This window comes from Alternaria infectoria, assembly GCF_024043175.1.
Source record: "Alternaria infectoria strain BMP 0036 chromosome Unknown scaffold_8, whole genome shotgun sequence".
In the NCBI taxonomy this organism is placed as follows: domain Eukaryota; kingdom Fungi; phylum Ascomycota; class Dothideomycetes; order Pleosporales; family Pleosporaceae; genus Alternaria; species Alternaria infectoria.
The window spans coordinates 1545040-1572730 of NW_026250697.1; the positions used below are offsets into that span (position 1 = coordinate 1545040).

The 27691-nt window shown below is 52.8% G+C and overlaps 10 protein-coding genes across 10 annotated transcripts; 5 read left to right on the plus strand and 5 right to left on the minus strand.

The window, feature by feature from the left end:
* Positions 1-920: 920 nt before the first annotated feature.
* J4E92_005941 (uncharacterized protein) lies at positions 921-3101 on the minus strand (the record flags this gene model as incomplete). The annotated part of the gene is made up of 1 exon (XM_051497317.1): positions 921-3101. The coding sequence occupies one exon, from the start codon at positions 3099-3101 to the stop codon at positions 921-923; it is 2181 nt and encodes a 726-aa protein (XP_051352977.1).
* A 2147-nt stretch (positions 3102-5248) lies between these two features.
* Positions 5249-5955, plus strand: J4E92_005942 (uncharacterized protein; the record flags this gene model as incomplete). Its single annotated transcript, XM_051497318.1, has 2 exons — positions 5249-5254; positions 5323-5955. 2 exons carry the CDS (start codon positions 5249-5251, stop codon positions 5953-5955), a joined length of 639 nt encoding a protein of 212 aa, XP_051352978.1.
* A 496-nt stretch (positions 5956-6451) lies between these two features.
* J4E92_005943 (uncharacterized protein) lies at positions 6452-7999 on the minus strand (the record flags this gene model as incomplete). Its single annotated transcript, XM_051497319.1, has 2 exons — positions 6452-7874; positions 7992-7999. The coding sequence occupies 2 exons, from the start codon at positions 7997-7999 to the stop codon at positions 6452-6454; spliced, it is 1431 nt and encodes a 476-aa protein (XP_051352979.1).
* A 498-nt stretch (positions 8000-8497) lies between these two features.
* Positions 8498-9973, minus strand: J4E92_005944 (uncharacterized protein; the record flags this gene model as incomplete). Its single annotated transcript, XM_051497320.1, has 2 exons — positions 8498-9918; positions 9967-9973. The coding sequence occupies 2 exons, from the start codon at positions 9971-9973 to the stop codon at positions 8498-8500; spliced, it is 1428 nt and encodes a 475-aa protein (XP_051352980.1).
* A 407-nt stretch (positions 9974-10380) lies between these two features.
* J4E92_005945 (uncharacterized protein) lies at positions 10381-11378 on the minus strand (the record flags this gene model as incomplete). Its single annotated transcript, XM_051497321.1, has 4 exons — positions 10381-10806; positions 10867-11089; positions 11142-11317; positions 11370-11378. The coding sequence occupies 4 exons, from the start codon at positions 11376-11378 to the stop codon at positions 10381-10383; spliced, it is 834 nt and encodes a 277-aa protein (XP_051352981.1).
* A 1379-nt stretch (positions 11379-12757) lies between these two features.
* J4E92_005946 (uncharacterized protein) lies at positions 12758-14323 on the plus strand (the record flags this gene model as incomplete). The annotated part of the gene is made up of 1 exon (XM_051497322.1): positions 12758-14323. The coding sequence occupies one exon, from the start codon at positions 12758-12760 to the stop codon at positions 14321-14323; it is 1566 nt and encodes a 521-aa protein (XP_051352982.1).
* Positions 14324-15695: 1372 nt separating this feature from the next.
* J4E92_005947 (uncharacterized protein) lies at positions 15696-18237 on the plus strand (the record flags this gene model as incomplete). Its single annotated transcript, XM_051497323.1, has 2 exons — positions 15696-15703; positions 15816-18237. 2 exons carry the CDS (start codon positions 15696-15698, stop codon positions 18235-18237), a joined length of 2430 nt encoding a protein of 809 aa, XP_051352983.1.
* Positions 18238-18239: 2 nt separating this feature from the next.
* J4E92_005948 (uncharacterized protein) lies at positions 18240-19948 on the plus strand (the record flags this gene model as incomplete). The annotated part of the gene is made up of 3 exons (XM_051497324.1): positions 18240-18246; positions 18289-18296; positions 18569-19948. The coding sequence occupies 3 exons, from the start codon at positions 18240-18242 to the stop codon at positions 19946-19948; spliced, it is 1395 nt and encodes a 464-aa protein (XP_051352984.1).
* Positions 19949-20169: 221 nt separating this feature from the next.
* On the minus strand, positions 20170-21015 carry J4E92_005949 (uncharacterized protein; the record flags this gene model as incomplete). Its single annotated transcript, XM_051497325.1, has 3 exons — positions 20170-20636; positions 20698-20704; positions 21010-21015. The coding sequence occupies 3 exons, from the start codon at positions 21013-21015 to the stop codon at positions 20170-20172; spliced, it is 480 nt and encodes a 159-aa protein (XP_051352985.1).
* Positions 21016-21375: 360 nt separating this feature from the next.
* On the plus strand, positions 21376-27402 carry J4E92_005950 (uncharacterized protein; the record flags this gene model as incomplete). The annotated part of the gene is made up of 2 exons (XM_051497326.1): positions 21376-21751; positions 21803-27402. The coding sequence occupies 2 exons, from the start codon at positions 21376-21378 to the stop codon at positions 27400-27402; spliced, it is 5976 nt and encodes a 1991-aa protein (XP_051352986.1).
* Between the last annotated feature and the right edge of the window lie 289 nt (positions 27403-27691).

The window sequence follows — 27691 nt, forward strand, 5'->3', positions numbered from 1 at the left end:
TGGCAGAACGCGGACTTAGAAAGACGTCTAAATGAGACGTGAATGAGAGACAAGCAGCCCTAGGAGATCATATATCAAGCTTCGGAGTTGACTGGGGGCATCGGCTAGAAAGGGTGCAACACAGACCTGGGCTGCGCTACACTTCCTCCTCCTTCGGGCATATTCTCAAGCAACCGACGGCTCGCTCCAGCCTTGGAAGTTGAGGCTGAGGAAGACATGGCGAAACGTACTTTTTAAGGTTTGTCCAACACTCCGTAATCCAATCGGGGGATTTCGTTATGAGGAACGATCCGGTTTCATGCTTTAGTCAAAACCTTAGGGAGTACAGCCTTGCAGACAACGGCGCGCCACGTGCGCGGCAACAGGCACGTCATGAAACTTTCCTGATTGTTATCTCCGCATTACAGCCGTGCAATTCCGGCCGAGACAGGGCTGTATCCCATCGTCGTACCTTCCAAGAACACTGCGCTTCGCATATGTAGTCTGCTGATACCCTGATGCTATTTTTCCGCCCTTCAGCGCGGCCTATCTAACCCGTGAGATTTCATCCTCCACCTTTGTATACCGCGCTGCGTCTGATTCCGACACATTTGCCTAAGACGCCGCCACCATCGTAGAGAAAAGAAAACATTTATGCCGTAATGATGTACAAATCAAAGTCAAGCTGGCATGCTGTCATGATCTTGGGGAATATGCTTCGTCACATCGTAACGTACTTTTGGTGACCGTAGGAAAGGTTTTGGTGGAAGGACTCGCTCACAACGCCTGCGTGAACGCCCATGAACGCTCACTATGCTTACACCCTAAGGAAAGAACCGACCTGGTTTGTATGTCGCCGGCCCGAAAAGTCGTGCCGAATGTCGAATGCTGACATGGGAAAGAACTAACGTCGTCGAGGCTCCACTTGTTCGGACTGCTCCTCATGTGTCGCTGGCGACCCGTTTCGTCGCCAAGCGATGGCCGGAAGGGTGAAGAGATGATGGCTCGACTTGCTCCACGCGTTCTTCAAGATACACGTTGTTCAAGAGGCCGGCTGGAATGGTACCATCTTGGCTCGGCTTCAACTGGCCCGCCGATGCCTTTTGGCGCCGATTCTCACGCTCATTGACTACTTCGCGCAAGATCTTAGTGGCACCACTCCATCCGAGTTGATTCGCTGTTGCCCGATGATTGAAGAGCCGTTCCACGAGTGGAAGTGGCAGAGATAGCAGAATAGTCGACAGCACGACGGTCGCGTGGCTAGGACGGTGATCATCTTCCGGTGGCGCGTCACCGAACCGAATCTTGCTTAGCCTTGGGTTATGCGCGGCGTTACGTGGTTCAACGAGTGCTGGCAGACGTGGAGCATCTGAAAACTCTGGCGCTATCGCGTACAATTTGAAGTCGGCAGGGAAGGTGTAGGCGATGAACTCGAGAGCGTGATTGAGCAGCATTGAAATGAAGGGGTCTTCTGCATCGGGACCTTCACCTCTTGATCGTGGCCCAGAGCTGGCCTGCAGTGTATATTGCAGTACCTGCTCGACAGTATCCCATCGGAGAAGCATCCGTGCGATCTCAATACCGCGCGCCTGCATGCTAGGCATCTGGAGAGTCCTTGCTGCCGCAATGTAGCTCAGAACTTGTCGCATGCGCATGCGGGCGTCGTTGGAAGGGGACGCTTGGTCGTTCTCGTACATGTAAGGTGCAAGGTCGAACAGGAAGGTCTGGGCAGAAAGGAGCGGGGCGCCATACAGAACCCTGACAGCTTCCTCTAGGGATTCGCCGGTAGTGAAAGGGTCGAGCGCAAGGACATCGACCAGTCGGCGCGCGTCTCTGCTGCGGTGGCTGGGGGCCGGGCTGCGACGAATTGCTTCGGCTATGACAGGGCTCCGCACGACTACGATGCCGTGAACTGGTACTGACATCAGAATGGACTCAGGTGACCGAACTTGGAGGATGAAGTCGGCGAATTCGGGGTTGGCGAATTGGATTGACAAATAGCTGGCAAGTTCAAACGGCGACTCCTCGAGGCGTTCGGTAGGAGGGGCAGTGCCATTCTGGTAGGGCATGGCATGATGCTCGTCCCCGTGGTCTGATGTGGGTACCGTGTCGCCAAATTGTGCCTTGCTCGGTGACTGCGAGTGCGAGGTGCGGGTACCGTTTGCGACAAAAGCTGCCTGTTCCGGCGAGAAGTGACCGTTGGGAGGACCCGGATAGAGGACAGGACCGCTGGGAAACTGCGAGGGTCGAAACTCGGAGCCGTTTGCGTAGGCAGCTTCAGGCGGTGCGACTGCTTGTGGCGGCACATGCCAGGGCGCTCCTGCCTCTGAGGGATGCTGGGCGTGGCCGGGGAAGAAGGGCGCAAACTGCTGGGGACCGAACCCAGGCGGAGGACGTGGCAGCGCGTGCTGTTCGTGCTGGTGCAGCTCTGGCTCTTGAGGAGCCACAGGAGGTGCCGGTGACTCATTCGCGCTCTGGAAGACCAGAGCACCAGCACTGAGCTGGTGGCGGTGCGAGGAAGTGTGAGCGCTGTCGCTGCCTTCTGTGGGCGGTGTCTGCGTGTCCGTCTTGTTCGAGGGATAGAAGGGCGGAGGCAGGTGGGCGGGTATGGTCAGTTTGCGGTGCACTCCGTTCGTGACAGGCTTGGGCTCGGCGCTGGGCTCCACGGGCGCGGGAGGCTTCTCGTCGGCATGGCCGTTGACGTGGTTCTCTGCATCTTGGGAGTTTAGTACGTGCTGCGTCAAAGAAGGAGCCGGTAGTGCATGCTCACCATGAGTGTCTGCCGGTGCCGAGTGGCCATTCTGCAACGGGCCAGGCGCGGCGGTTGCATCGAGCTCTCTCTTTTCTGCGCCCGAAGTGTTTGACTCTGGCGTAAGAGGAGTCTGCACCGCCTCGGCCTGCTGATTTTCAGTTTGCTCTTGTTCCTGCCTCTTGTGCGCGGATTGCGGCTCCGGCTGCGGCTTAGCTGGTTGGGCGACACTGTCCTTGGTGGAGCCGTCTGGTGTGATGGGTCTGGCTGATGGCTGAGACTTGGACAGACGGTAGGGGATGGCAGGCACGATGCGCGAGCCTGGGCGCCGGTGCTGCTTCTGCGCCGTGGCTGCGCGTGCGGTGTCGGCCATGTTTGCTGGGGCGTGCGGAAGAAAGTGCGACTGGGGATTCGGAAGCGGCTCCAGGTAATTGCGGCCTGCTGCTTGTTGCCAATTATCCTGGAGCGCCCTGGGACGGGAGAAGTATGCGGCGAGGGTATTTGCTACGTGGGGTTAGTCGACAGCAGAGAAGTCCAGGCAGAGATGGAGACATGGCTTCCCCACCAATTTTAGCTGCACACCTCTGACCTCATGGCCATAGCTTAAGCTCCATTTGTCATCCTCCACCGCCCACACTGAAACACCACCACTTTCTTTGTTCCCTTTTCTCTACATACGCGTTGTCGTCGTGCTGCTTAAAGAGACTAATCTACTGGTTGTCGGAAATTACGCCAGTACATGTCGTGCTGATGGGTCAGTGACAGTCAAGGAGGGTCTGCAGGCGGCGACGCTGCGATGCAAAGCAAGCTTCCACAAGAATGATATATTCTGTATGATACAGCGTATCGGCTGACTAGTAATACAAGGGAATACCGTTCATCAGTTGGCTCTCACTTCATCTAGGTGGCTACCTGTGCATTCCTGCGACAGCTCCAGTCGAAGCGACTAATCATGCAGAGCATTATGATATTCATATCGACTCTGAACTCCACCGGGTGTACCTTCCTGCTCCAGACATCAAACAGAACGCTCGAACTGGAAAGAGCCACTGACTGACCGCTGATGGAGAAGGCACTACCTCAAGGCAGGACGAACAGCGCTCCTTTGCAGGGCAGTAACGCCCCTCTTAGCCACATGGCACCCTTATCGCCATGGCTGTCCTTCCGAATACACCTCAATCTTCTTCCTTGCTATCGCACGATAAACCGAAATACTGCACCTACAGCTCCGTCACCTTCTCCCGTTTGCCCTATATTTCCTAGTCCAACATTGCCTTTCGTTACACCTCTAGCATGATCCTAGGACAGGCACAACCGATCCCCAATGACAGAACCTCGACGCGATTCTCCAAGCCTGCGCGCCCGTTGAAGGACGGTCGCTGCTCAGATTGTCGAGTACGCGACACCAGAGCCATTTCCGCTAATTACTGCTTGACTACCTGTCCTCATGAGCATGATTTCACTCCTACGCGTACGTTGGCACTAGATGGCATGCGCTTTGACGGCTTCTAACATTTATAGCGAACAAATTCAGCATCCTAGCAGAGCTCCAACACTCGCCCACCGAACCAAAGTGGAATTTCGATTTTGTTCCCACCACTACCGGAAGCACGAGGCGGCGAGGCAAACGGGGAGGAAAGCGCCATAGAAGCAAAGACTCATCTACCAAGGATACTGAACGATGCGAAAATGCAAACATTAGCGCGTTGTGCAAGACCATGGCTGCGTTGCGTCTTAACGAGGATGAGCCGATTAAACCAGGGATGGACGACACTTCTAGCCATAGTCGAAAGGCCGCACCTATCAATCCTCCGTGTTTCGATATCGACAGACCTTCTTGGGCCCCACAATTTCTTCCAGATTCAACAGCCACTGCAACAAGCCAGTCCCAGTCCTCCCAGATCAAAGCACTGCGGTCTCAAATGTCCTCTAATGGCGCAGCGACTAAGCGGCAGAATTCTCAGTTCTTCCCAATCTCCGCTTTTCTTGCCTGTCCCGATCTTTCAGGACGGTTTCCATCCAAGTCTAAATTTCTAGAATCAAAGGCTCCTGAAAAAGGTCCGCAACCCTCAGAGTCTTCAGTCCCTCCTCCTACATCCTCGTCCCACGCACAACACGCCGCAACAAAAGCAGCACATCGTGCACTCACTTCGAGGAGTCTACAGACCAAGCCTACCACATCCACTGACGAGTCAGATATCCAGCAAAAGGGACCACCTCTTCTCCCAACCGTGGCGAGTACCCCTTGTACGCCCTGTCCTCTCAGTCTTGTCAACATGTCCTCCAACATGATTGAGCCAACCTTTGTATCCCCTTCTGGTGCATCTCAACCCACCGAACCCGAGACAGCGAATGGAAAAACTGGAACTCCATCCATTGCACATGGCCTTGGGCGGGAACCTCCATTTTTGGACGCTGAAAAGATGAACGTCAACCCGCGTTTTCACGGCTGTTGGCAACGCCGTTCAATACCAACTCCAGCAAAGGTTCGTCAGTCGGAAACGCTGATGAGCTCGGGTCATGCGCGTATCAGGCTGTCACCGCAAGAAGTGACTGTTCCAGCAAAGCCCCACGCGCGTTGCTATATTCCTCAGCAACCCGGTCGAAAGTCCAAGTTCTTCGCCGACGGCAAACTCATCGCGCGCGAGAGCACCTCCACAGCCCAGCAGCCCGTACTCGGAACCCCATCGTTTGGAACAAGCTCATCCACTTCTCCTGCTCCCGAAAGCTCTTCTCGTCCACCCTTTGGGGACCCGTTCAAAACGTCGGAGGCAGAACATCCGTGGAACGCTTATCAATGGTATACTGCGCTGTCGGACAAGCCTGCAGCATCTAGCGCGTTCTTCTCAGATATTTTCACATCGCCCAATACGCGGAATGATGAGGACAGCATCCCACAGCGCTCACCAAACCTCGACATCAGCCACGTGAACTCCAAACCATCCACGCAAGACAATCACAGGGCCACAATCTCCAAAGTGCTTGCACTCCTTGAAGCTGAACATAAAGAAAGCGTCTCTAAATCAGACACCGATGACTTCGACACTGTTAGTCTTCTTTCCGAGTACGATATCATCGATCCGGTAACTACGAAGTCCATGGCGGATTCCTGGGAGGAAGTACCTACACCACCCGAGACTACGGTTGATGTCGAACCCATTGACGACTCCGACTGCGACGATGAAGATGACGAGTATTACTCTGAGTCTTACTTCCAGTCTCACTAGGAGGAGACACCCGCCACACCTACCAGTGCTGCACGATGGACGAGTGATGGTGCCAGCACGAGCGCAGTGGAATGGCCTACTTTGCAAGAGGCGATGAAATTGCGACATACTGGAGTTGACGAGAGTACGAGTCCGACGAAAGATGACGACGAGATTAAATATTGGGACGGTGTTACAGATTGGTTCATGTGAGGTCGCACGCTTGTATAGTGAGTGCGTATCGTTGATGTCGACTTCGAGAGTGTTGCGGCTATGATGGTGTTAGTTTGGGATTCCGTGTGGGTCTGCTTGAATCGTGTTGTCTCTTTCTGTCTCTGAAATCCCTAGAACAATGGCAGTATACATTTGATCGTGCGTCTGATGTCACTACTGTGAGCTGATATATTGCAATGGTGTCTTGCCACGTTCTCAACACACGCATAGACCAAATGCTATCTTTGTATGTAATTGTCATCGGTATTATCGTATAAATATGACTAGAACGGCACTGAAGAATCTAAACATCTCTAAACACCTCTTTCTCAAAGTCCTTGCACAAATCATTGAATGGCAGCCATTCATCCTTGTCCGACTTTGCCCCGCCCTTCTCCGCGATTGGGCTCCACCACGCCTGCTCCACGCCCGCATCATCATGTACTACAGCAACGGGCGCGACCGGTCCCATGGCATTCGACTCGTACAACTTCCTAGTGTGATTGAAGTACCACATGCGATCCCAGACCGAAACGCGGAGGGACTTGAGCCCATCTCGATGCGCATTGTGGTGGATCAGGCCAGGAACGATACTCGTCCACATGTTCGTGTAGAGAGGAACATCGTTCCAAGACTTCTCGTCGGGAAACTTCGCATCTGGAGCGACGACTGCGGGGCGGAATGGTGGTTGCGACTCTGTAATGTCCTGGGCAAGGTCGTGGACGCGTACTGGCGCGATGTTGAGTTCAGCAGACGCTTGCGCGATGGACTTGGAGTCGTCATATGTTACCCATGCTGAGTCTTCTTCTGCGAAAACTGTCGGATGACCAAGCAGACTGGCATAATCCAGTCCGATGCCAAACTCATCTGGCTTGCCAGCCTTGTGCTCGCGCAAATGCCGCTCGGACTGCGGGCTGAGGATGCTTTTTCTCCCCGTCAACCAATCCCCCGTCTTTTGGAAGAAAGACCTGTGCCGTTGTCTCATGACCTCGCGTTGAAATTCCTGGTCGCCGAAAATCTCACTGAAGATCTTCTGGTCGCTGCCAAAGTTGCGGTCTTTATCTGCCTTCTCCATGGCGCGTTCGAAGAGCGCTTTCATCGCGCCCACGCGGCCCATGGCATCTCCGGAGTTGAGGTACCGTTGACGGAACTTGACGTATGGATTCTTATCCCAGCCGATATCGGTATCGGTCTGCGGGCCGTAGATGTCTTCTGGCAGCGAAGACTGCGGTACAGCATAACAAGGGGGGTCCTCTGGTTTCCACGGCCAACACCGCTTCTGCGCGGAGAAGACAATACCCTGACTTATGCCCTCTGCAGCCGCGGCTCTCGATCCCATGGTCTTCCGTATTCGCGAATTCGCCGCGTCGTTGATAGCGTGGAAGCGCGAGATTAACGCGCTGGGTCGTAGTTGAAACCAGATGTCGTATCCATCCACCAACAATACCAAGTCGTCGTCGCGTTCCGGTCCAAGTTTACGCAGGTATTCGAGCACACCACTGATCTTGGCGATATGCGAACCTCCAGCCACTAGCGATTTATCGTCAAATGTGGCGCCCCAGTTGATCAGCGTAGGGGTTGGGTACCCAGCCACTGCAGCGCTGAGCATCGTCTTGCAAAGATTGACATCTTTGTGGTCCGCAGGGATGAGGACGTGGAGGATAGAGGAGTGTTTCGCCTTGTTCTTGCTGCTCGACGAGAAAGCAGTGGGAACAAGATGGCGGTCGCTGTTGACGGTAGTAATGAAGATAACAACGAGTATAAAAGATGCTGCGAAAAGTATCCAACGCCGGCGACTCCAGCCTGGTAGGCGCGCGACCGCGTCGTTGGAGAGTTGCTTGTACCCGCGCATCATCCAGAAAACCGTGCTGACACGGCGGAACTGTGAAGCTCACGTTGCGAGATAATGCTTGCGACAGCGCCGTAGTTGGCAGTGCATCTGCACCCGGCCGAGCGCATTATTCATGTTGGTAATGAGCTGTCACCGATGGCAGTTCGCCTTCTTAGGATCTAAACTTACACTTGAGCTAGTCGGATATCTCAGCCGTGCGGCGTCAACTCCGGGAGGTGGCGGATGGGCGTACACTAGTGGATCTACTTGCCGGCACCATCCGGAAGAGGTGTGCCGAGATGCCACTAGTCTCTTTGATGGCTTGGACCATCTGCTCGGTAAACTGCCACGACAGGGGCGGCGTGGCTATGTGAACAGGAGCGAAATTAGGCAGTAAGATTTGTGCATTCCACTCTTGGTGCCAGTTCGATGAGAGACCTTACATGTGATCGTACAGTTTGGTGTGAAACACAACGTTGCTATTAAGATTTAGTAAATTCAACGCCTGATGCTTCGCGATCAATGGTATATAGTGTCCCAAAACGAGACTTTCTCTGCCTCTCCACTGTACAACGCAGGTTCATGCGACTCGCAAAGAGATTTCCACGAGAGCGATGCCCCCTGGTCACTCCAAGCCCCCGACTTCTCCTCTGGCTCACCTACTTTACTGTCGTACGGCATGTTCTTGGTCCACCGAACTCCATTGATAGGATCTGACCCAATCTTCTCGTCGTTTACTTGAGATGCCGCGCGTTGAAGGCGCTCAGCCTCTCCAGAGTACCACATGCGGGGCCACCAAGTGTCTCGAAATGACTTGTCGCCTGTGAAGTGGAGCACTGGGAAAGGCTGGCCAGTAACTGTGTTGAAACCCAGAGACACATCTCGCCACGAAGTTTCCTTCAAGGCCGGATCATCTGATATAGCAGCAAATGGCTTCCTTGACTGCAGCACGTCCTCCTGTAGATCAATCCTGTACGGCTCCACGGATTTCGATGATGAAGGAAGCGAGGATCGGTTCGTCGCCATCCAAGCAATGTAGTTCCTATACCCCGCAGCTGTTTGGAATAGGCTCGATCGATAGTCCAGCCCAATGTGATATTCAGTCACTTCGCCTTCCTTGAGCGTTGGTAGGTCAATTTCTTGAACTCCTTCGGGCATCCCGTAGGGCTTATCTCCATGCGATAGTATGCGCGCATACTCTTGATCACCCCATACGTCTGCAAAGTACTTCTGATCGGAGTTGCGCAGCACGTCTTCGGGATTGTACGTCTGCTTGATCTTTTCTTGAGTTGCACGAAACATCTCGCGCATTTCGCCAGCGGGCCCGATGATGGTGCCTGAGTTCAGCCAGCGCGGTCTTGCGTGATTCATATCACCCCATCCATCAGTGTAAGGGCCAAAAGCGTCGGGGTGAAGAGGTGAGTCAGGAACGACCCAGCACGCTAAGCGAAGAACATCTTCTGGCCAGCATACTTTGTCAGGGCCGAAAAGGATGCTGTTGTAAATCTTGTGTTTCCGCATATGGCTTTTGCCGTACCGGTTGAGCAGCCGATCATTGGCGGCAGCCGTTTCTTCGAAGTAACGCTTTAGCAAGACATCCGGACCGAGCTGGAACGTAACATCGAAGCCATCCACCAGTAAGACTATGTCTGTATCTTGTGCGGGGGACAGACTCTCGAGGTAGCGAAGAGGACCCGCGATTTTCGCAAGGTGAGTTTCTGCAGCGTTGAATGCGCCCGCTCCTGCCCAGTCGATGAGAACAGGAGGTGGGTACAAGAGCACCGACGCGGAGAGAAGAAGGCGGCACAAGTCGAGGCCACTACTTGTAGCTACAATGAGCAGGTGAAGACGCGATTCTTGGATATTCGCGGTGAGTGGATCTTGTACCGCGGCTTGCCGTATGGTGTCGAGGGAGTTGAGATGTAGTGCAGTCCAGAAAACTACCAGGGTCGCGAAAACCAGGGTTCCGAAGACGAGAGTCCTAGGACGAAGCATGGCGCAGGTGTATTGAGCCACAGCCGTCTGAAGGCGATTATGATATGATCAGTGGTAATAGAGCGCTAATTTTAGGCCAGCCATAGCCCAGCAAAACTCTCCTTTGGCATTGATACCGTGCAGCCCCGTGGTCAGGCAGACCTCGGGAGCGTGGCGTCACCCATGGCAATCTCGTATGGTGAGCTGCATGATTGGCATAAATGGCATGATTCCGAAAGAAGTTGATAGAGCGAGGCATACTACCAGGATATCGGGAAAGACGGATGCTAGTGTCTTACTCGGATCCAGGCTCCAAGCGATCGGTTGGACGCACGTCTGGGGTCACAGAAGAATCACATGTGCACGGACTCTGTTCTCGCTAGAGTAGCGCGTCACGCTAAGAAAGCGCGACGCCATGTGTCATTCGCTCATCCACTTGCTCTCGCCTTTGACTTAAGCTCTATACTACTGTACCACGCTCCACCTGCCAGAGCGAGCAGGATGCCCGCGCCGTTCATCGGACTGACAGGCACGTCCCACAAGAAGGCTCCCAATACGATGGTCAGACATTGCTTGAGATTTGCACAGATGGTCAAGGTCAACGCGCCCGCCAGCTTGTTCGTCTCGAAAGACGCGACATTGAGGCCGAATGCGAGCAGGCCGTTGCCCGAGACTGTCAGAATCCTTTCCCTTGTAAAGTGTCCGGCATTCACAAAAGCAAGAAATTCTGAGAATTCGCCAATGAGCACCGAGTACAGCAGAGATTGCACTGCGGCCAGGGGCCCCATGCGGAGGAGCAGCTCCAGAGCGGGTAGTCGCAGGCGCCCCGTCATCAAACGGTTGGTAACAACGGTCTATTTCGAGCTGTTAGCATCCTTCGCGAGAACGTGCATAATCCTTCGGGTATTACTTACCTTTATGGCAGCGAGGACCACACCGATGAGTGTCAGGGTGAATCCAATGGCGGTGAAGTAGTAGTCACCAAAGGTAGCCAGTCCGACGCCTAGCATTACCGGGACGATGGACAGATACGTGATCAGTGCATATCTTCGGGAGAAAATAACACGGTATATCAGAATGGTAAAGAGCGGGCATGTCGCTCGCATGATTTGATGGAAGGGAACAGAGACCATGGCTCTTTGCGAAGTTATTAGCGTACGAAGATGTATGTAAGGTAATGGAAACTTACAACGACAGATTTGACATTGCAATGTTCAGCGTGAACAAGAGCGAGAACATGAAATGGACCAGATGCTCGCGCGGCGTCAGCCTCGTTAGCTGGAAATGCCCGAACATCAAGAAGACTGAACTTCCAAGAGCAGCACTTCCGGTATGTACCGCTGTGAGAATCCACGGGAACGGAAACTGGGTATCTCGTTAGCTAAATCGACTCCTCGTATCTGCTCCTGCTACATACCGAACCCATAACAGCTTTGTTGTAAAATGTGAGACTCAAGTTCATTATAAAATAAGTCGCCAGGTATATGAACGTCTTCGTCCTACTGGCAGCTGGCTCTGTAGGACGCTGAGAAAGCACATGCTTTCCATCTTGTTGGCTTTCGAGGTCCAGTAGCGGTTCATTCTCCTTGATATCCAGTTCAACAGGATATTGCTCATCGGTTTCGGCCACTTGGTTGAGTACAGGCTCGGCCTGAGCCATTTCGAATTTCTCCATGATGTTGTCGTCTTTGTCGGTCGACGTGAGGAAGGAGTCGCGTGCTACCTCGCGATGAGGCGTTTCGACAGTCTAAGGGATGTTCAAATTCAGGTGGCTGAACCGGTATTTGATCCGACAAGTATTAGTTGAAAGAGATTATAGCGTCACTGTGGCTAGGGCCAACAAAGTCTCTTCGCGTCTAATCCTCAACCACGACCGGATAATGCTGCGGTTGGCCGACACCTTAGCTCCTTCGCATGCCTGTCTGCCTAGGACCCGCTGAGAACGGTGTGTGCCGTGTCACACGATGGATCCGGGTAAGGTGTGGCTGTCGGGGACCGGAGTTAACACTGCATCTCAAGCAAGGGCGAATAATGTGTAGTGGCTGCACGTGTGCGCTGGCCCGCTGAAACTGTGCTGACCATTGACTGCGCCATGAAGTCCAACTAAGCCATAGTTTGGGCACAGTGGCTTCATCCGCTGTAATCATGCGTTGCCGGGTTCCGATATTAGCAGAATAAGAACAGTCCCTATGGGTTAGTGTCCTATGACACTTGGCTTCTCTGCGCGTTCTCTGGGGCGGAGCGAAAAACTGCGTAACTCGGGGCGGAGCTTGGAGTCCTGCAACAGAACTAACTGAAAAGCTACGCGCATAGCCATAGTGGCCAAAATGCGAAATCGATGTCAAGCCTCGCCGAGTGGTGGAGTACTCGTGCTAAGGATTACATCACAAAGATAACATGCGACGTTACTAAGAAGGCCCCGGCTGGCTTGGCAGGCACCCCATCAATTGATCCTTGTGGCGTCCCCGGTACTTCCGTCACGCTAGCGCTCATCACCATCATGTCACCCAACCAAGCGTTTCCTAGCCGTCCGATACGTTCAGGTCCATCCTCGGCACCAGTAGTTGCCAAAATGAGATCGTGTAAACGATAATAGAAGATGCCGATAGCCGTCCAGGCGACCATGAGTATCTTCGGCCGCTCGGTCCGTGACTATGGCTGGTGGATACTTCATCCAACATCTCGATACCCTTGTGTACCTATAGGTATCCGGCTCACTTCCACGAAGGCTTCTTTGTCCTTGTCCTGCTCAATTACCAGGCATCCTGTTATACACTCGTTTTTGCAAACCCTCACACACTCCTCATGTCTAGTCACACACGGCAAGATGCGCCCACCCCAGCGCCCTCATACCGCTCCACCCATGAGTCCAAATTGTTCGGACGCATAACCAAGATATGTTGTATCGGTGCAGGATACGTGGGAGGACCGACTTCGGCAGTCATGGCGAACGCCAACCCCGACATTCAGGTGACGGTGGTCGATTATGACAGCAAGCGCATTGCTGCATGGCAATCTGAAGATCTCCCCATCTACGAACCTGGCCTCATGGATGTGGTCAAGCCAGCCCGCGACGGCATCCCCAACAAGCGAACGCCAAACCTCTTTTTCTCCACAGATGTCGACCGCGGCATTGCCGAAGCCGAACTCATCCTGTTGAGCGTCAATACCCCCACCAAGACATTGGGTCAGGGTGCCGGACATGCCAGTGAGCTTTCCTATTTGGAGTCTGCTGTGCGAAAGATTGGTGCTGTTGCTACAGGCAACAAGATCATCGTAGAAAAGAGCACTGTGCCATGCCGGGCGGCAGATACGCTGCGAGATGTTCTGAGAGCAACGAGTAGACCTGGCGTCGAGTTTGAGATCCTATCAAACCCTGAGTTCTTGGCCGAGGGAACCGCTATCCAAAATCTCTCGAACCCTGATCGCGTTCTCATCGGCTCTCTTAAGACTCCTCAAGGGTTGGCGGCTGCACGAGCTCTTTCTCAAATCTACTCAGCTTGGGTCAGCCCAGATCGCATCATCACGATCAACTTGTTTAGCTCCGAGCTGGCCAAGCTAGCTGCAAATGCACTGCTCGCTCAGCGGATCAGCAGTGTCAATGCACTGGGTGCCATGTGCGAGGCAGTAGGCGCCGACATCGATGAGGTGTCCTATGCCGTTGGATTGGACAACCGCATTGGGTCTCGAATGCTCAAGGCATCGGTCGGCTTTGGTGGCTCCTGCTTCCGCAAAGACATCTTGTCTCTTGCATACATCGCAGAGTCCCTGAACCTGTTTGAGGTCGCCGCTTACTGGCGATCAGTAGTCGACATAAACGAGTACCAGAAGGACCGATTTACCCGCCGCATAGTGCGATGCCTGTACAATTCGCTTTCGAACAAGACGCTTGCTATTCTTGGCTTTGCATACAAGAAGGACACAGGAGACACTCGCGAGTCAGCAGCTATCACAGTCGTCAACAACCTACTTGCTGAAGGTGCCAACGTCAGGATCTACGACCCACAAGTCAAGGAATCGCAAATACTGCACGACATCGAGAGCAGTAACCCGAGTCCGCAGAGCATCAAAGGCAGACTCACGGTCTGTTCCTCGACTTACGAAGCGTGTACCGATGCCGACGCCGTGGTCATATTGACGGAGTGGGACGAGTTCAGCAACAAGCAGCCTACGAGAAGCGGGCATGTTCGCGGCGACTCAGTACACAACGGTGATGTGGATACAACGCGCAAGGAGATCTCATGGAAGCGCGTTTCGCAGGTCATGCGCCGTCCAATGTACGTCTTTGATGGACGTAACGTCGTCGATCCTGTGCCTCTCGAAGCTCTGGGTTTCCGGTACGAAGGTGTTGGTAAATCGAGGGGGTTGTAATCGGTCTGAATGTTTCAATGTCGAGATATCCAATTTGCTTATTTACTTAATGAGGTGTAGAGTTAGTACCCAGGTTCGGCGTTGGTCAACCGCTGTTGCAGCAATAGACGGTAGGATGGTAGCTCTACCTAGGTAGTAATCAGCTTGCTATTCCGATACAGATCCTTCAAGATGTTCTCTTTCACGTCGTTTCAGCTGATTGACTTCTTCGACCGCGGCAGTAGTTTGTCAGTGCTGCGAACGTCGTTGGTGATGGGGCAAGGTTGTACGCGTCAACTGGTGAGATGTTGCCCCACCTCGCATCCATCGTGTTTTAGGTTAGCGCCGTACCTGGACGCCTGGACGCGCGCGCCCCCGGGGCCGCGCCTGGCAGGCGCCTTCCAGCCCAACACGCTTCGCACTTCTCTAAGGGATCAATCCTGCCCATGGGCACTGTAGCACGACTATCGCAACATTCTGACTCTTAATATGCCAATATCAACTCAACAAAAATTTGGGCATGCCCACTTTCAAGAGGGCTGCTGCCTAAGGGCGCGTGAATTGATCGCACGGGTTTCTTCGCGCGTCTGCTGTACGCGCCTTCAGCGAATGACTTTCTAGCAACCCATGTCGATGCATCACAAGTCGTCGCAGCCTTGCTGTGCCGCGCTCATGCGTAAATCAAGGTCTCTCTGGATGCCCCGCGGTGGATTCCTCGTCGCTGGGTGTTCCTTGCCCGTAGCTTCTTTGCCTTCAGTCAGCCCTCCCGTCCTCCCCGTCATGGAAGCCTTTGGCGTCGCTGCAAACATCATCTCGATCATTCACATCACAACAGAAGTTGTCAAGCGGCTTAACGATTTCAGAGCGACAACCGAGGGTCTGCCAAGGGCATTGAAGTCACTCAGCGTCGAGCTTCCAACGCTGATAAATTCTTTAAGGCGCATTCGGCAGGCTATTGACGATGGTAGGGTTTCTCAAGAAAGCCAGGAAGCGTTGGAACCACTTATCAAAGACTTCGAACTTCAAATTCAGGCTCTGTCGGATATCATATTCAAGATGCGCCCGCGGGTCAACTCAAATGCGTCTCGCAATCTCAAAGCCGTTACAAGCTTTCGTTATGACAGCGAAGTGAAGCACATAGAAGGTGTAATCAGAGGCTATGTGTCGACATTGACATTGGAGTCTGCTATCGCAGCTGATAACAGAGGTGGCGCAGGTATGTTGGCGTCGCCCATGATAGAACGTGGGCTTCATCGATCTAACAAACAACAACTTGCAGTTTCACAGCCACTTCTGACGCCGAGATTCATCTGTCCTTTTGGCAAGGATGTCGACTTCATCGAGAGATCTGTGCTTGCTGATCTCCTTGTTTTGAGGGGACCTGGATCGCGACATGCGCTTGTGGGAGCAGGCGGCATCGGGTACGTACACAACCACCCGGCTGAACTATCTACAGCCTTCGCATTCCCCGTTGCCCAGCACGGCAATTTGCAGCAGCTAAAATTGAGAACAGAAAGTCACAGATTGCAATTGAGTACGGTTACAGAGTCCAACGAGACTTTCCAAACACATGGGTTTTCTGGATCGATGCGGAGAATATTACGAAGATGGAAGAGAGCTATCGTGAGATTGCCAGAATTTTGCGCATCAATGGCGCAAGCGACAAGGACGCGGATGTCTTTGGTCTCGTCTACGATTGGCTGCGCAACGAAGCGAATGCAACATGGTTGATGATCATCGACAACGCGGACGACAAGGACGTCTTCAACCGTCTACCGCCGAAATACAAGGGATCCGACCAGTCCAAAGAGATGCGAGAATTCATACCGCAATCTTCAAATGGCTCAGTCCTAGTCACGTCGAGAAGCCGAGACGCTGCTTTTCAGATCACCTGCAATTACAAAAACATAAAGCATGTGGAGCCAATGAGTGAAGCAGAGGCAATCGCGCTCCTACAAACGCATCTAGAAGATAGCCACGAAGATGAGGACAAGAGACTACTTGTTGAGACTGTCGACTACATCCCGCTCGCAATTACTCATGCGGCAGCTTATATCAGCAGACGGTCCTTACCAATACGCGACTATTTACAAGAGCTTAGCACGAAGGATGAGGAAGATTCAAACGCCTTAGAAGAGGATATTCCACAGCTACGTCGTAAGGCAGGGCGTTCCAACTCAATCGTCAAGACATGGAGAATCACATTCGAGTACGTCCGCAAGACCATGCCTTCGGCCTCTAGGCTCTTGTCGCTGATGTGTCTCTTTGATCGACAGGGCATTCCGGAGGCGCTTCTCCAGGGGCAATACAGCGAAGTGATACTTTCGTCACGGAACATCCGCAAATCATGGTGGAAGCGACGGCCTCATACGCGCCGAAAGAAAATAGAGCAACAGTCGTTGTCTTGTCCTAAGAGCCTCCCTCGTGACTTTGAGGACGACTGGCTCGCTCTCAGGGATTTTAGCCTGATCAAGATGAACAGGGACAGGAGGCATTTCTCTATGCATCCGCTGGTGCAATTCACGACTAAAAGGTGGCTCGTTCAACATGATGAGCTCGATATCTGGAGTCAACACTTCATACGTATCCTCGATGATAGATTTCACGACTCAGATGACGGTGACTTCAAGAGATGCGAGCCTCTGATCGCACATGCATATGCTGCCATTCCGTACCGGCCATCGAATGCTGCCATACATCCCTTACGTGCATGGGCATCGCTTACCAGGAAGATTGCGCGTTACTACGACCAAAGAACCGGGCTTGAGATAGCGCAAGATCTTTACCGCGTTGCGGCTGAGGCTTTCGAAACTACAGGAGGTAAAAAGACACCCGAAGCACTCAAATGCCGTAAACTGCAAGCACTCCTACTTTTCCAGACAGACAGAAATGCGGAATCGGAAATTCTGTATCGCCATATCTTACGCTTGCAGCAGAAAGCTCTCGGCCATGGACATCTCGATACACTGGATACCATGGATCGCATAGGCGATGTATTATCTTTTCAACGCCGTCGTTCAGAAGCCGAAGCAATCCAAATGCAATCGCTCGAAGTCAGAGTCCGCAATTTTGGTCTTGCGCATCCCAGCACGCAAGAATCCCTTACCAAGCGCGGCTATTTTCTTCTAGCAGGAAGTCGCTATAATGAAGCCTACGTCACCTGGAAACAAGCCTCTGAAGCACGAAATGTAGCACGCGATACTAGCTGGGTCAAGGAATTGGATCTAATCGGGTTGAGATTGCAATTAGATGGTCGATCCGCCGACGCGGAGAATTATCTAAGAGAGTCGCTTTCAGAGAAAGGGCGTATGTTTGGCGAGGACAATGACTCCACAGTGCCCGAAGCTGCTGCAACACTGGCACGCATCTTACTTTCTCAAGAAAAGTACATCGAAGCAGAGGCCCTGCTACGTCGTGCACTTTCTTGGTACGATTCCAGCGAGTTTTACGATAATCCAGAGCGCTTCCAGACGATGAGTGACCTCGCCCATACAATCGCACATACGGACAAACTTGAAGAAGCAAAAGAACTGGCCATAGTTTGCCTTTCATGGCGAACTGAGAGCTTCGGCTCACATGGTCGCGAAACTCTGGAGATCATGTGGATACTAGCCGGAGTACTAGAGAAACAGGGGAGCTTTGTGCGGGCTTTGCAGAAGTATCGTGATACGTATGAAGGTGCGAGACAGACGCTGGGAGAAGCGCATGCGGATACAAAAGACTACAAGCGTGATTACGAGAAGCTTGAGCAGGCTATGTATCAGAAGAGCTCGGCGATATCAGACGAGAACTGGGATGCAGCGACGATAAACTCTGCATTCGATCTCAGTAACGAGAATACAGGTGCAGGGGCTCAGGAACCAGGTGCTATGCTCTTCGACGTGACCGAATCTGAGAAAAAAGGATATGATGGCACTGTCATAGCAGCTCGATAACCATGGAGAGTATGCATATGCGGAATCGGCATCTCAACGAGTGCTCTATAGAAATCGGAGTGAATAGCAGAGTGAATGCTCAGTTGTTGTTATTACAAAATGTCCGCGCTGCGTCATTCACTGAGCTTTGCGACCCACCCCGTTGACATAATCCCACACTCACGCGCACTTCGCTATACAACATTGAAAATTCATGTCCTGCAGTCCGTATCCTTCTGACTGCGTGATACGAGCACGAGATCTTCAACATCGTCTCTTCCATTCTGCCGCTCCAAACCGCAATCGCATTTTCGCAACAGCGCTTCTCCACCCACTAGTATCACGCGACTAGAACATGGCCTTGCCTACACCGAAAATCGTACCCAAGGCCTCTGCGCTCTTCTTGCCGTACGAGATCGAACTCTACCAACGCTGGCGCAAGTCCGCCCTTGGTATCGCTGCTGAGAACGACGATGACGTCCTCCTACCCACCGCGTTTGAGTACATGGACTTCCTGGAGTGGCGCGCCAGACAGTGCTCGAAACTCGATGGGACTCAAGAAGCGGAGAGCAAGTCGCCAGATCCAGCGTTTTCGGGATATGTATTGGCGGAGCGATGTGGACACCCTCTACATCCTGGAGATCCACGTCCAGATGCTCTAAGACAACCGAAGGACGATGCAGAGGAAGAAAACGAGGAAGAAGGCGAGGAACAGGATACGATTGCTTGGTGTTCGATGTGTCTTTTGCAGATCCATCTCAAGCTGCTTGCCGAGCTATGGGATAAGTGGTTGAACTCCGGCGGCCCGTGGCGTGTCTTACGTCCCGGCTCCACAGCGGAAGGCTGGCAGATTGCCAAGCGAGCATACTATATGCGGAAGACCAACCTAGTCAACGATGTCGATAACTTGGAGGATGTCGCGCGATTGGAAGATACCTGGGAGGCTGCGCATCCCGCTGCGGACGTGGAGGTCGTTCGTGCGTACAGCGCCAAGACGGCAGTGGATGTGTATGCGAAGGGTGTTCAGTTTCCTGCACGCGTAGCAGGACCGGATGAAGTAGCTCCCCGAACACCAACAGGCAAGGAACGAAAAAAGCGCCTCTCGTACTCACCAGACACACCGGAGGATACTCGTCATCGCTCTAGTGCCGCTTTCGCTCGACGCTGCCTTGCCTACGACCCTGAGTCACCCCATCGATGTCCTGAAGAGGATGGATGGGCTGAGACATCGTTCAAGAACAGCTGGGAGTACAATGTACGGCAATGTCGCACCCTGCTATGCAACAAATCGCCCAATGAACCCGATGTCACTTACCGCGAACTCGCCGACGAAGCTTCAAAAGATACCCTCATCAACGGCATCGAGGAGTGGCTCGGCAAGATGCAAGATGATTGGAAGCAGCCCTGGGTTGACATTTTGCTGACTACAACCGAAATGTTTCTTGTCTGGCAAGATCCGCGTCACGACGATGATGCTGACACGGATTTCAACAACTGGGACAGGACTGAGACACTCGTGGGCACCAACCTAGAAGCTTATGCGCGGCAAATTGGCGATATCGACGAGGAGGATGAGACCGAGCTGGTACAAGCAGAGGTGACAGAGGACTTCTTCGACCAGGATTCCGTTGCGTCTGACTCCGACTCCGACTCAGATGAAGACGAAGACGAGCTCCCTGATCCGATGGATCTAGAAGAGGACGAGGAAGTAGCCATCAGTGTAGATGAATAGGAAACGCCAGCTCGGCTACACAGCGCAGACGCTGGAGCAGAATCCTTACCGATGCTTATCCAGTCGACATGTAAATTCTTCAGAGCAAAATGACAAGTAAGGAAATTATGAGATAATCAGCCTTGACATGTGGTAATAGGTATGCAAGACTACTTGTCTCGAACACAAGTCAGGTATCAACGCCCAATAAGATGATAAATTCGCCAAAACGTGCCCGGACTTTACATGACAATACAGCAAGAGTTTTGCTTCTTAGCCTGTGACTGTGTTAGCATGACCGAGCTTTTAGTTGCCAGCTCTTGAGCACTCACCTGTGTGTAGAACATCTTGCTCGATGCACTCAGCTCATCACTCTTCTGAACTAGGTTGTCAATCTTCTCTCCTCGCTCCAACACACTCTCGATGGTCTTGTGTAGCACAATCTTGGTCTCGTCCAACTCTTTTTGGATCTTCATTATGCTGTCGGCCTGTTGTGGGTCTTGGTACTTGACGATGTAGTCTTTGAGCTCGGGGTAAGACATGTTGGCTGATTCGGTCGCGTTGGCGAAAGCGGAGCGCGGGTATTTGGAGAGGAACTCGTCGCAAACTTTGGAGAGAAGCTGGTGGGCTACGAGGGAGGGGTATTCGTGGTCGGTGATCATGAGACCGCACACGCCTTCGGAACGGCCGTAGGCGTGGAATGTGTAATCTGGACGCGCTCGATTAGCATATGTCTGCGCATGAAGCGGCTACGCTGATGAAGGACGTACCTGACTCCTCGACATCCTGTCTTTGCCCTGGTAGTGTCCTAGAAGCGACTGTCTTTGCTGTGAACGACATCTGGACTGCTATCAGCTTGTGTCCCTCGGTCCGTGTGACCTGCCACAACTCTGGCTGTGCGGTGAAGGTGACGTACGAACTCTCCGACGCTTCCCCGTGTGAAGCGGCCGAAGCTGGACAGATCGCGCTCGGCGCAAAGTTCGATCGCGGGTTTGGTCTCATTCTTGAGGATCTGTACATGGTTAGTACTCATCCGAGACTGGAAGCGGCGGTGAATGGGCTCCTACACCAATATAGAGGACCTTCATATTGGCGGCGGGTTTATTTTATTCGTGAGGAAGGTGAGTGGTGAGACTGGTAGGGCAAGGTTGTGTAGCTTGTATGCGCGTGGTAGGGTCGTGGAGAAAGGAAGCCTGGAGTCGTGGCCCGAGATAGCACTCCTGGCGCCAGCATGCGTCTCATGGTCGGCGGAACCAGCATGTGGCGCGCTGATTATGTCATGCCGCTAATGCGCGGGGGCGGGGCAGGTCCAGCCGAATCCAGGACACTCACCCATCATCGATTCTGCCAAGCCTGACGCAGAGGCAATCACGCTTTCCATCGTGAAGAGCGCTCCAACCAGCGCACCTGCATCATATCGACCGCCAACGTTCGGAGAAGTTGTAATAATGTCGCCCTCCGTCGAGGACGCCCAGGCGCAATGGCTCGAGCAGCTCGATGCCATGCGCAAAGCCATCGCCGAACTCAATCTCCCTGCCGATACTGAGAAGGCGCCAGCCTACGGAGACGACCTCGATTTCGATGATGATGACTTCTCTGGAACCGTCAGCGGCGAAGATATCTGGGACATCATCAGCGACGAGTATGAAGAAGAGTTCAGCAGTGATCACCTCGACCAATTTCCCGATGGCCAAGTTGGTGGCGAGGCTTACAGCCAGCAATGGCTCGCAGAGAAATGCTCTTCAGTAGCCCAGAGTGGTTCCGGTCTGGATTCTGGAGCGTTGAAGGAGCAGATCACCGCGATCCTGTCAAGTGACAGCAATGGTGAGGCTTCATGCCAATACTCGATTACTGCAGCATACTAACTATGCACAGACGAAGAGCTACAGATGATGCTCGCAGACATTGTTGGCTACGGAGAGTTGGACCTTGTGGCCGAGCTCATATCGCATCGCAAGGACATCATGCGATCCTTGCATAACCCTACTCCCGCTCAAAGCAATGGTGCCATGGGCCGTTTACAGACCCGAGCCGAACGCGAAGAAGCGTTGCGCCGGGCGGATTGGGAGCACAAGACTGCCGCGTTGGCACCTTCTATGGACCGAACAGGTCCCCAGTATCCTCACGTTTATCGGACTCACGAAGCCGGCAACAAGCTCTCGGCTTATGGCAAGAAGTACGCGCTACCTCCAGATACTGAGCATCGCGACAACAACCTGTATGAAGAATACGAAATCCCCGCAGTTCCGGTAGGTACTGTCGGCGTCGGCCGAAGGCTTCTCGAGATCCAGGAACTGGACGGCCTCTGTCAGCGTACCTTCAAAGGCTACAAATCCCTTAATCGCATGCAGAGTCTGGTGTACCCAGTCGCCTACAAAACCAGTGAGAATATGCTGATCTGCGCACCTACTGGTGCTGGTAAAACAGATGCTGCCATGCTCACCATTCTCAACACCGTGGCCAAGAATGTTGTGCCGAACCCGATCGACGAGCCTGAGGCGACCGACTTTACAGTCATGATGGAAGACTTCAAGATCATCTATGTCGCACCCATGAAGGCGCTCGCTGCTGAGGTCACAGACAAGCTTGGAAAGCGCCTAGCGTGGTTGGGTATCAAGGCTCGCGAACTGACTGGTGATATGCACCTTACCAAAGCCGAAATTCTGGACACCCAGATCATAGTTACCACGCCAGAAAAGTGGGACGTGGTGACGAGAAAAAGCACTGGAGACACCGAGCTGGTACAGAAAGTACGTCTGCTCATTATCGATGAGGTTCACATGCTCCACGACGAGCGCGGCGCTGTATTGGAAAGCTTGGTAGCGCGTACTCAGCGACAAGTGGAGAGTACACAATCACTCATCCGGATTGTCGGTCTCTCTGCGACCTTACCCAACTATGTCGACGTAGCCGACTTTCTCCGAGTCAACAAGATGGCCGGTCTGTTCTACTTTGACGCTTCATTCCGTCCTGTACCTTTGGAGCAGCACTTCATCGGCGCCAAGGGCAAGCCAGGCACAGCGAAGTCACGTGAGAACGTGGAGAGAGTGGCTTATGATAAGGTCGTCGAAATGCTCAAACGGGGCCACCAGATCATGGTCTTTGTGCACTCGAGGAAAGACACCGTCAAAACAGCCAGGCGATTATACGACATGGCTATGGAAGAACAGTGCACCGATCTATTCGATCCGCAGGACCATCCTCGTTACGAAAACGCTGTACGCGATATGAAGCAGTCAAAGGGCCGAGAATTACGCGAGCTACTTGGAAAGGGCATGGGTACTCACCATGCTGGTATGCCTCGTTCTGACAGAAACCTGATCGAGCGCCTTTTCGCTGAGGGCGTTCTAAGAGTGCTCTGCTGTACAGCGACATTGGCTTGGGGTGTCAATTTACCCGCGGCAGCCGTCCTCATCAAGGGCACCCAAGTTTACAACGCACAAGAAGGTAAGTTCACCGACTTGGGCATCTTGGATGTTCTGCAAATTTTTGGTCGTGCCGGTCGACCCCAATTCCAGGATACAGGTATCGGCTTCATTTGTACGACACACGACAGGCTGGATCACTACATGCGCGCCGTAACTGAGCAACAGCCTATCGAATCCAGATTTTCCGCAAAGCTCATAGACAATCTCAATGCCGAGATATCACTTGGTACAGTGACTACTGTCTCTGAAGCTGTGACTTGGCTCGGTTACTCTTACCTCTTTGTACGGATGCAGAAGAGCCCGCTGATGTATGGCATTGAATGGAATGAGATACGCGACGACCCACAGCTTGTCGGGAGACGTCGAAAGCTTATCATCGATGCCGCACGAATCTTGCAGAGAAGTCAAATGATCATCTTCAACGAGACCACAGAAGACCTGCGAGCGAAAGATGTCGGGCGTATTGCGAGTCAGTACTACGTCCAGCAATCAAGTATAGAAATCTTCAACACAATGATGCGACCTCGTAGCACAGACGCGGATGCTCTGGCTATGGTCAGCATGAGTGGCGAGTTCGACCAGGTACAATCACGCGAATCCGAGGAGAAGGAGCTTTCAGCCCTCAAAGAAGAAGGGCATGTGATCACACAAGTCAAGGATGGGTATGCTACTTCGCATGGAAAGACAAACTATCTTCTCCAAGCTCACATCTCGCGAGCACGACTGGAAGATTTCACCCTGGTTTCAGACACGAACTATGTGACCCAGAATGCAGCACGTATCGCGCGTGCGCTATTCATGATTGCGCTTAATAGGCGCTGGGGTTACCAGTGTCAGGTACTGCTAAGTCTTTGTCAATCTATCGAACATCGATGCTGGTCTTTCCAGCACCCACTGCATCAATATGAGTTGCCGCAGCCAGTCTTGCGCGCGCTCGATCACAAATATCCGTCGATACAAACCCTGCGCGAAATGGATGCAACGGAGATCGGAGACCTAGTACATAACAAGAAGATGGGTGGCGTCATCTCAAAGCTCATGAACAACTTCCCAACCTTGAGCATTGAATCTGAGATCGCTCCGCTCAACAGAGATGTGCTCCGCATCCAGCTGTTCCTCACGCCCGACTTTGTCTGGAACGATCGTCACCATGGTACTTCCGAATCATTCTGGATCTGGGTCGAGAACTCGGAAACATCTGAGATTTACCATCACGAGTTTTTCATCCTGTCGCGCCGAAAGCTCTACGATGATCACGAACTGAACTTCACGATCCCACTTTCTGATCCTTTGCCTACGCAAGTATATGTTCGCGCCTTATCTGATCGATGGTTAGGCGCCGAGACTGTCCATCCCATATCCTTCCAACATCTCATTCGGCCGGACACAGAGAGTGTCTATACCGATCTGTTGAATCTTCAGCCTTTGCCGATCGCTGCTTTGAAGAACCCACTGTTGGAGGAAGTATACGCGCAGCGCTTCCAATATTTCAACCCTATGCAATCGCAGATCTTCCATTGCCTATACCATACACCTGCCAATGTCTTGCTTGGATCACCGACAGGTAGTGGCAAGACTGTTGCTGCGGAGCTCGCAATGTGGTGGGCGTTCCGTGAGAAGCCCGGCTCGAAGGTCGTATACATCGCCCCTATGAAAGCACTTGTTCGCGAGCGAGTTCAGGATTGGGGCAAGCGTTTAGCTGGGCCAATGGGCCTCAAGCTTGTTGAGTTGACTGGTGACAACACTCCGGACACACGCACAATTCGGGATGCCGATATTATCATTACAACGCCTGAGAAATGGGATGGTATCAGTCGTAGCTGGCAGACTCGTGGATACGTTCGGCAAGTCAGTCTAGTCATCATCGACGAAATTCATCTACTGGGCGGTGACCGTGGGCCAATTCTGGAGATCATTGTCTCTCGTATGAACTATATCGCATCACAGAAGAAAGACGGGTCAATCCGTCTTCTTGGCATGTCCACTGCTTGCGCTAATGCGTCCGATCTTGGAAACTGGCTTGGTGTCAAAGAAGGCTTGTTTAACTTCCGCCACTCTGTGCGTCCGGTACCGCTGGAAATCTTCATCGATGGCTTCCCGGAACAGCGAGGCTTTTGCCCGCTCATGCAATCGATGAACCGACCTACTTTCCTGGCAATCAAAGCTCACTCACCGGAAAAGCCAGTTATCGTCTTCGTAGCCTCCCGTAGACAGACGCGTTTGACGGCTCGCGATTTGATCAACTTTTGCGGCATGGAAGATAACCCAAGACGCTTCCTTCACATGTCTGAAGACGACTTGGCACTCAATCTCGACCGAGTAAAGGATGACTCATTACGCGAGGCACTGAGCTTTGGTATAGGCCTGCATCACGCCGGTCTTGTCGAGACTGATCGATCGCTCTCAGAAGAACTCTTCGCGAACAACAAGATTCAAATCCTAGTCGCCACTAGTACACTTGCATGGGGCGTGAACTTGCCAGCCCATCTTGTCGTAGTCAAGGGTACGCAGTTCTTCGATGCCAAAACAGAAGGGTACAAAGATATGGATCTCACGGATGTGCTGCAAATGCTGGGCCGTGCCGGACGTCCTCAGTTCGATGACTCTGGTATTGCGCGTATATTTACGCAAGACGCCAAGAAAGAGTTCTACAAGCATTTCCTGCATACTGGATTTCCCGTCGAATCGTCTCTGCACAAGGTGCTGGACAACCATTTGGGCGCCGAAATCTCTGCAGGTACTATTGCTACAAAACAAGACGCGCTCGATTACCTGACCTGGACTTTCTTCTTCCGCCGGTTGCATAAGAACCCGTCATTCTACGGATTAGAGATTTCAGCAGAGGAGCACAACACGATTGCCGCGCAGTCCTTGGCCAACGACTATATGGTCGAGCTGGTGGAGACCTCCCTCGGTGAACTGGACGAGTCCTCTTGCGCTATTGTCGAGCCTACAGGCGAAGTTGACCCAACACCACTCGGCAAGATTATGAGTTACTACTACCTCAGCCACAAAACAATTCGCTACCTTGTGAAGAATGTCAAGCGCGACGCAACCTTCGCCGACGCTCTATCATGGATCTCTCACGCCACCGAATACGACGAGCTGCCTGTTCGCCATAACGAAGACCTCATCAACGCCGAGCTTTCGAAAGCCCTTCCTATTTCCGCGGACGACTTCGGCCTACCCCTGTGGGACCCTCACGTCAAGTCATTCCTACTTCTACAGGCGCACTTCTCGCGGATCGACCTGCCAATATCCGATTATGTCGGTGATCTAAACAGTGTGTTGGATCAGAGTATCCGTATTGTACAGGCATCGATTGACGTACTCACTGAACTGGGTTACCTCTCTTCATGCGAGACAATGATCACGATCCTCCAAGCTATCAAGTCAGCGCGCTGGCCAAATGACGGGCCGTTATCGATATATCCAGGCGTGGAAGTTGAGAGTGAAAAGAAACGTCTCGAGCACCCTAAGGCCAGTCCGAAAGATCTCATTGAGACAACTACCGCATCGCCCGCGGTGCTTGAACGTGCAGCCAAGTTCGCTGGAGTCACACCTACTGGAATTAAGCGTTTCATCGAGCCAGTCTCTCGTTTGCCCGTACTGAAGCTCGACCTGGGCAACGTCAACGCGCTCGCCTTGGATTTCAAGATCTCACGCCAGAACCCGGCTAGAATGCAACAAGGCGGTATACGCATCTTCGCACCACGCTACCCCAAGCCGCAGACGGAAGGCTTCTTCGCTATTGTCTCGTACTCTAGTACCGACGAGATCATCGCTCTGAAGCGCATCAACTGGCCCGACCCCAGTAAGAATGGCAATCGCGGACGGGGTGGACGCGGCGGAAATGCATCTGGGGGCGCACAGTCGAGATTGCAGGCTTCAGCCAAGGTGTCATTGCCGCCTGAGGCACAGGGCAAGAAGGTCGACATCAGCGTGCTCAGTGATTCGTACCCCGGTATGAAATGGAAAATTGGGGGTATTGATGTACCTGAGGCGCCTATTGTGGACGCTTATGGAAAGGGGAAAGAAAAGGCGTAGTGTTGTAGGTCGCCCGCCAGGCCATGACAATTCAAAGTTCAAGTATATACAATTATGACGCCTGGATATAACAGTTGATATGATTCATAATAATAGTCACTGCACTGTCTCATCATTCTCCCTTTCCTCCCTCTCCCTTTCCTCTCTCTCTCTTTCCTCCCTCTCCCTTTCCTCTCTCTCTCTTTCCTCCCTCTCCCTTTCCTCTCTCTCTCTTTCCTCTCTCTCTCTTTCCTCTCTCTCTCTTTCCTCTCTCTCTCTTTCCTCTCTCTCTCTTTCCTCTCTCTCTCTT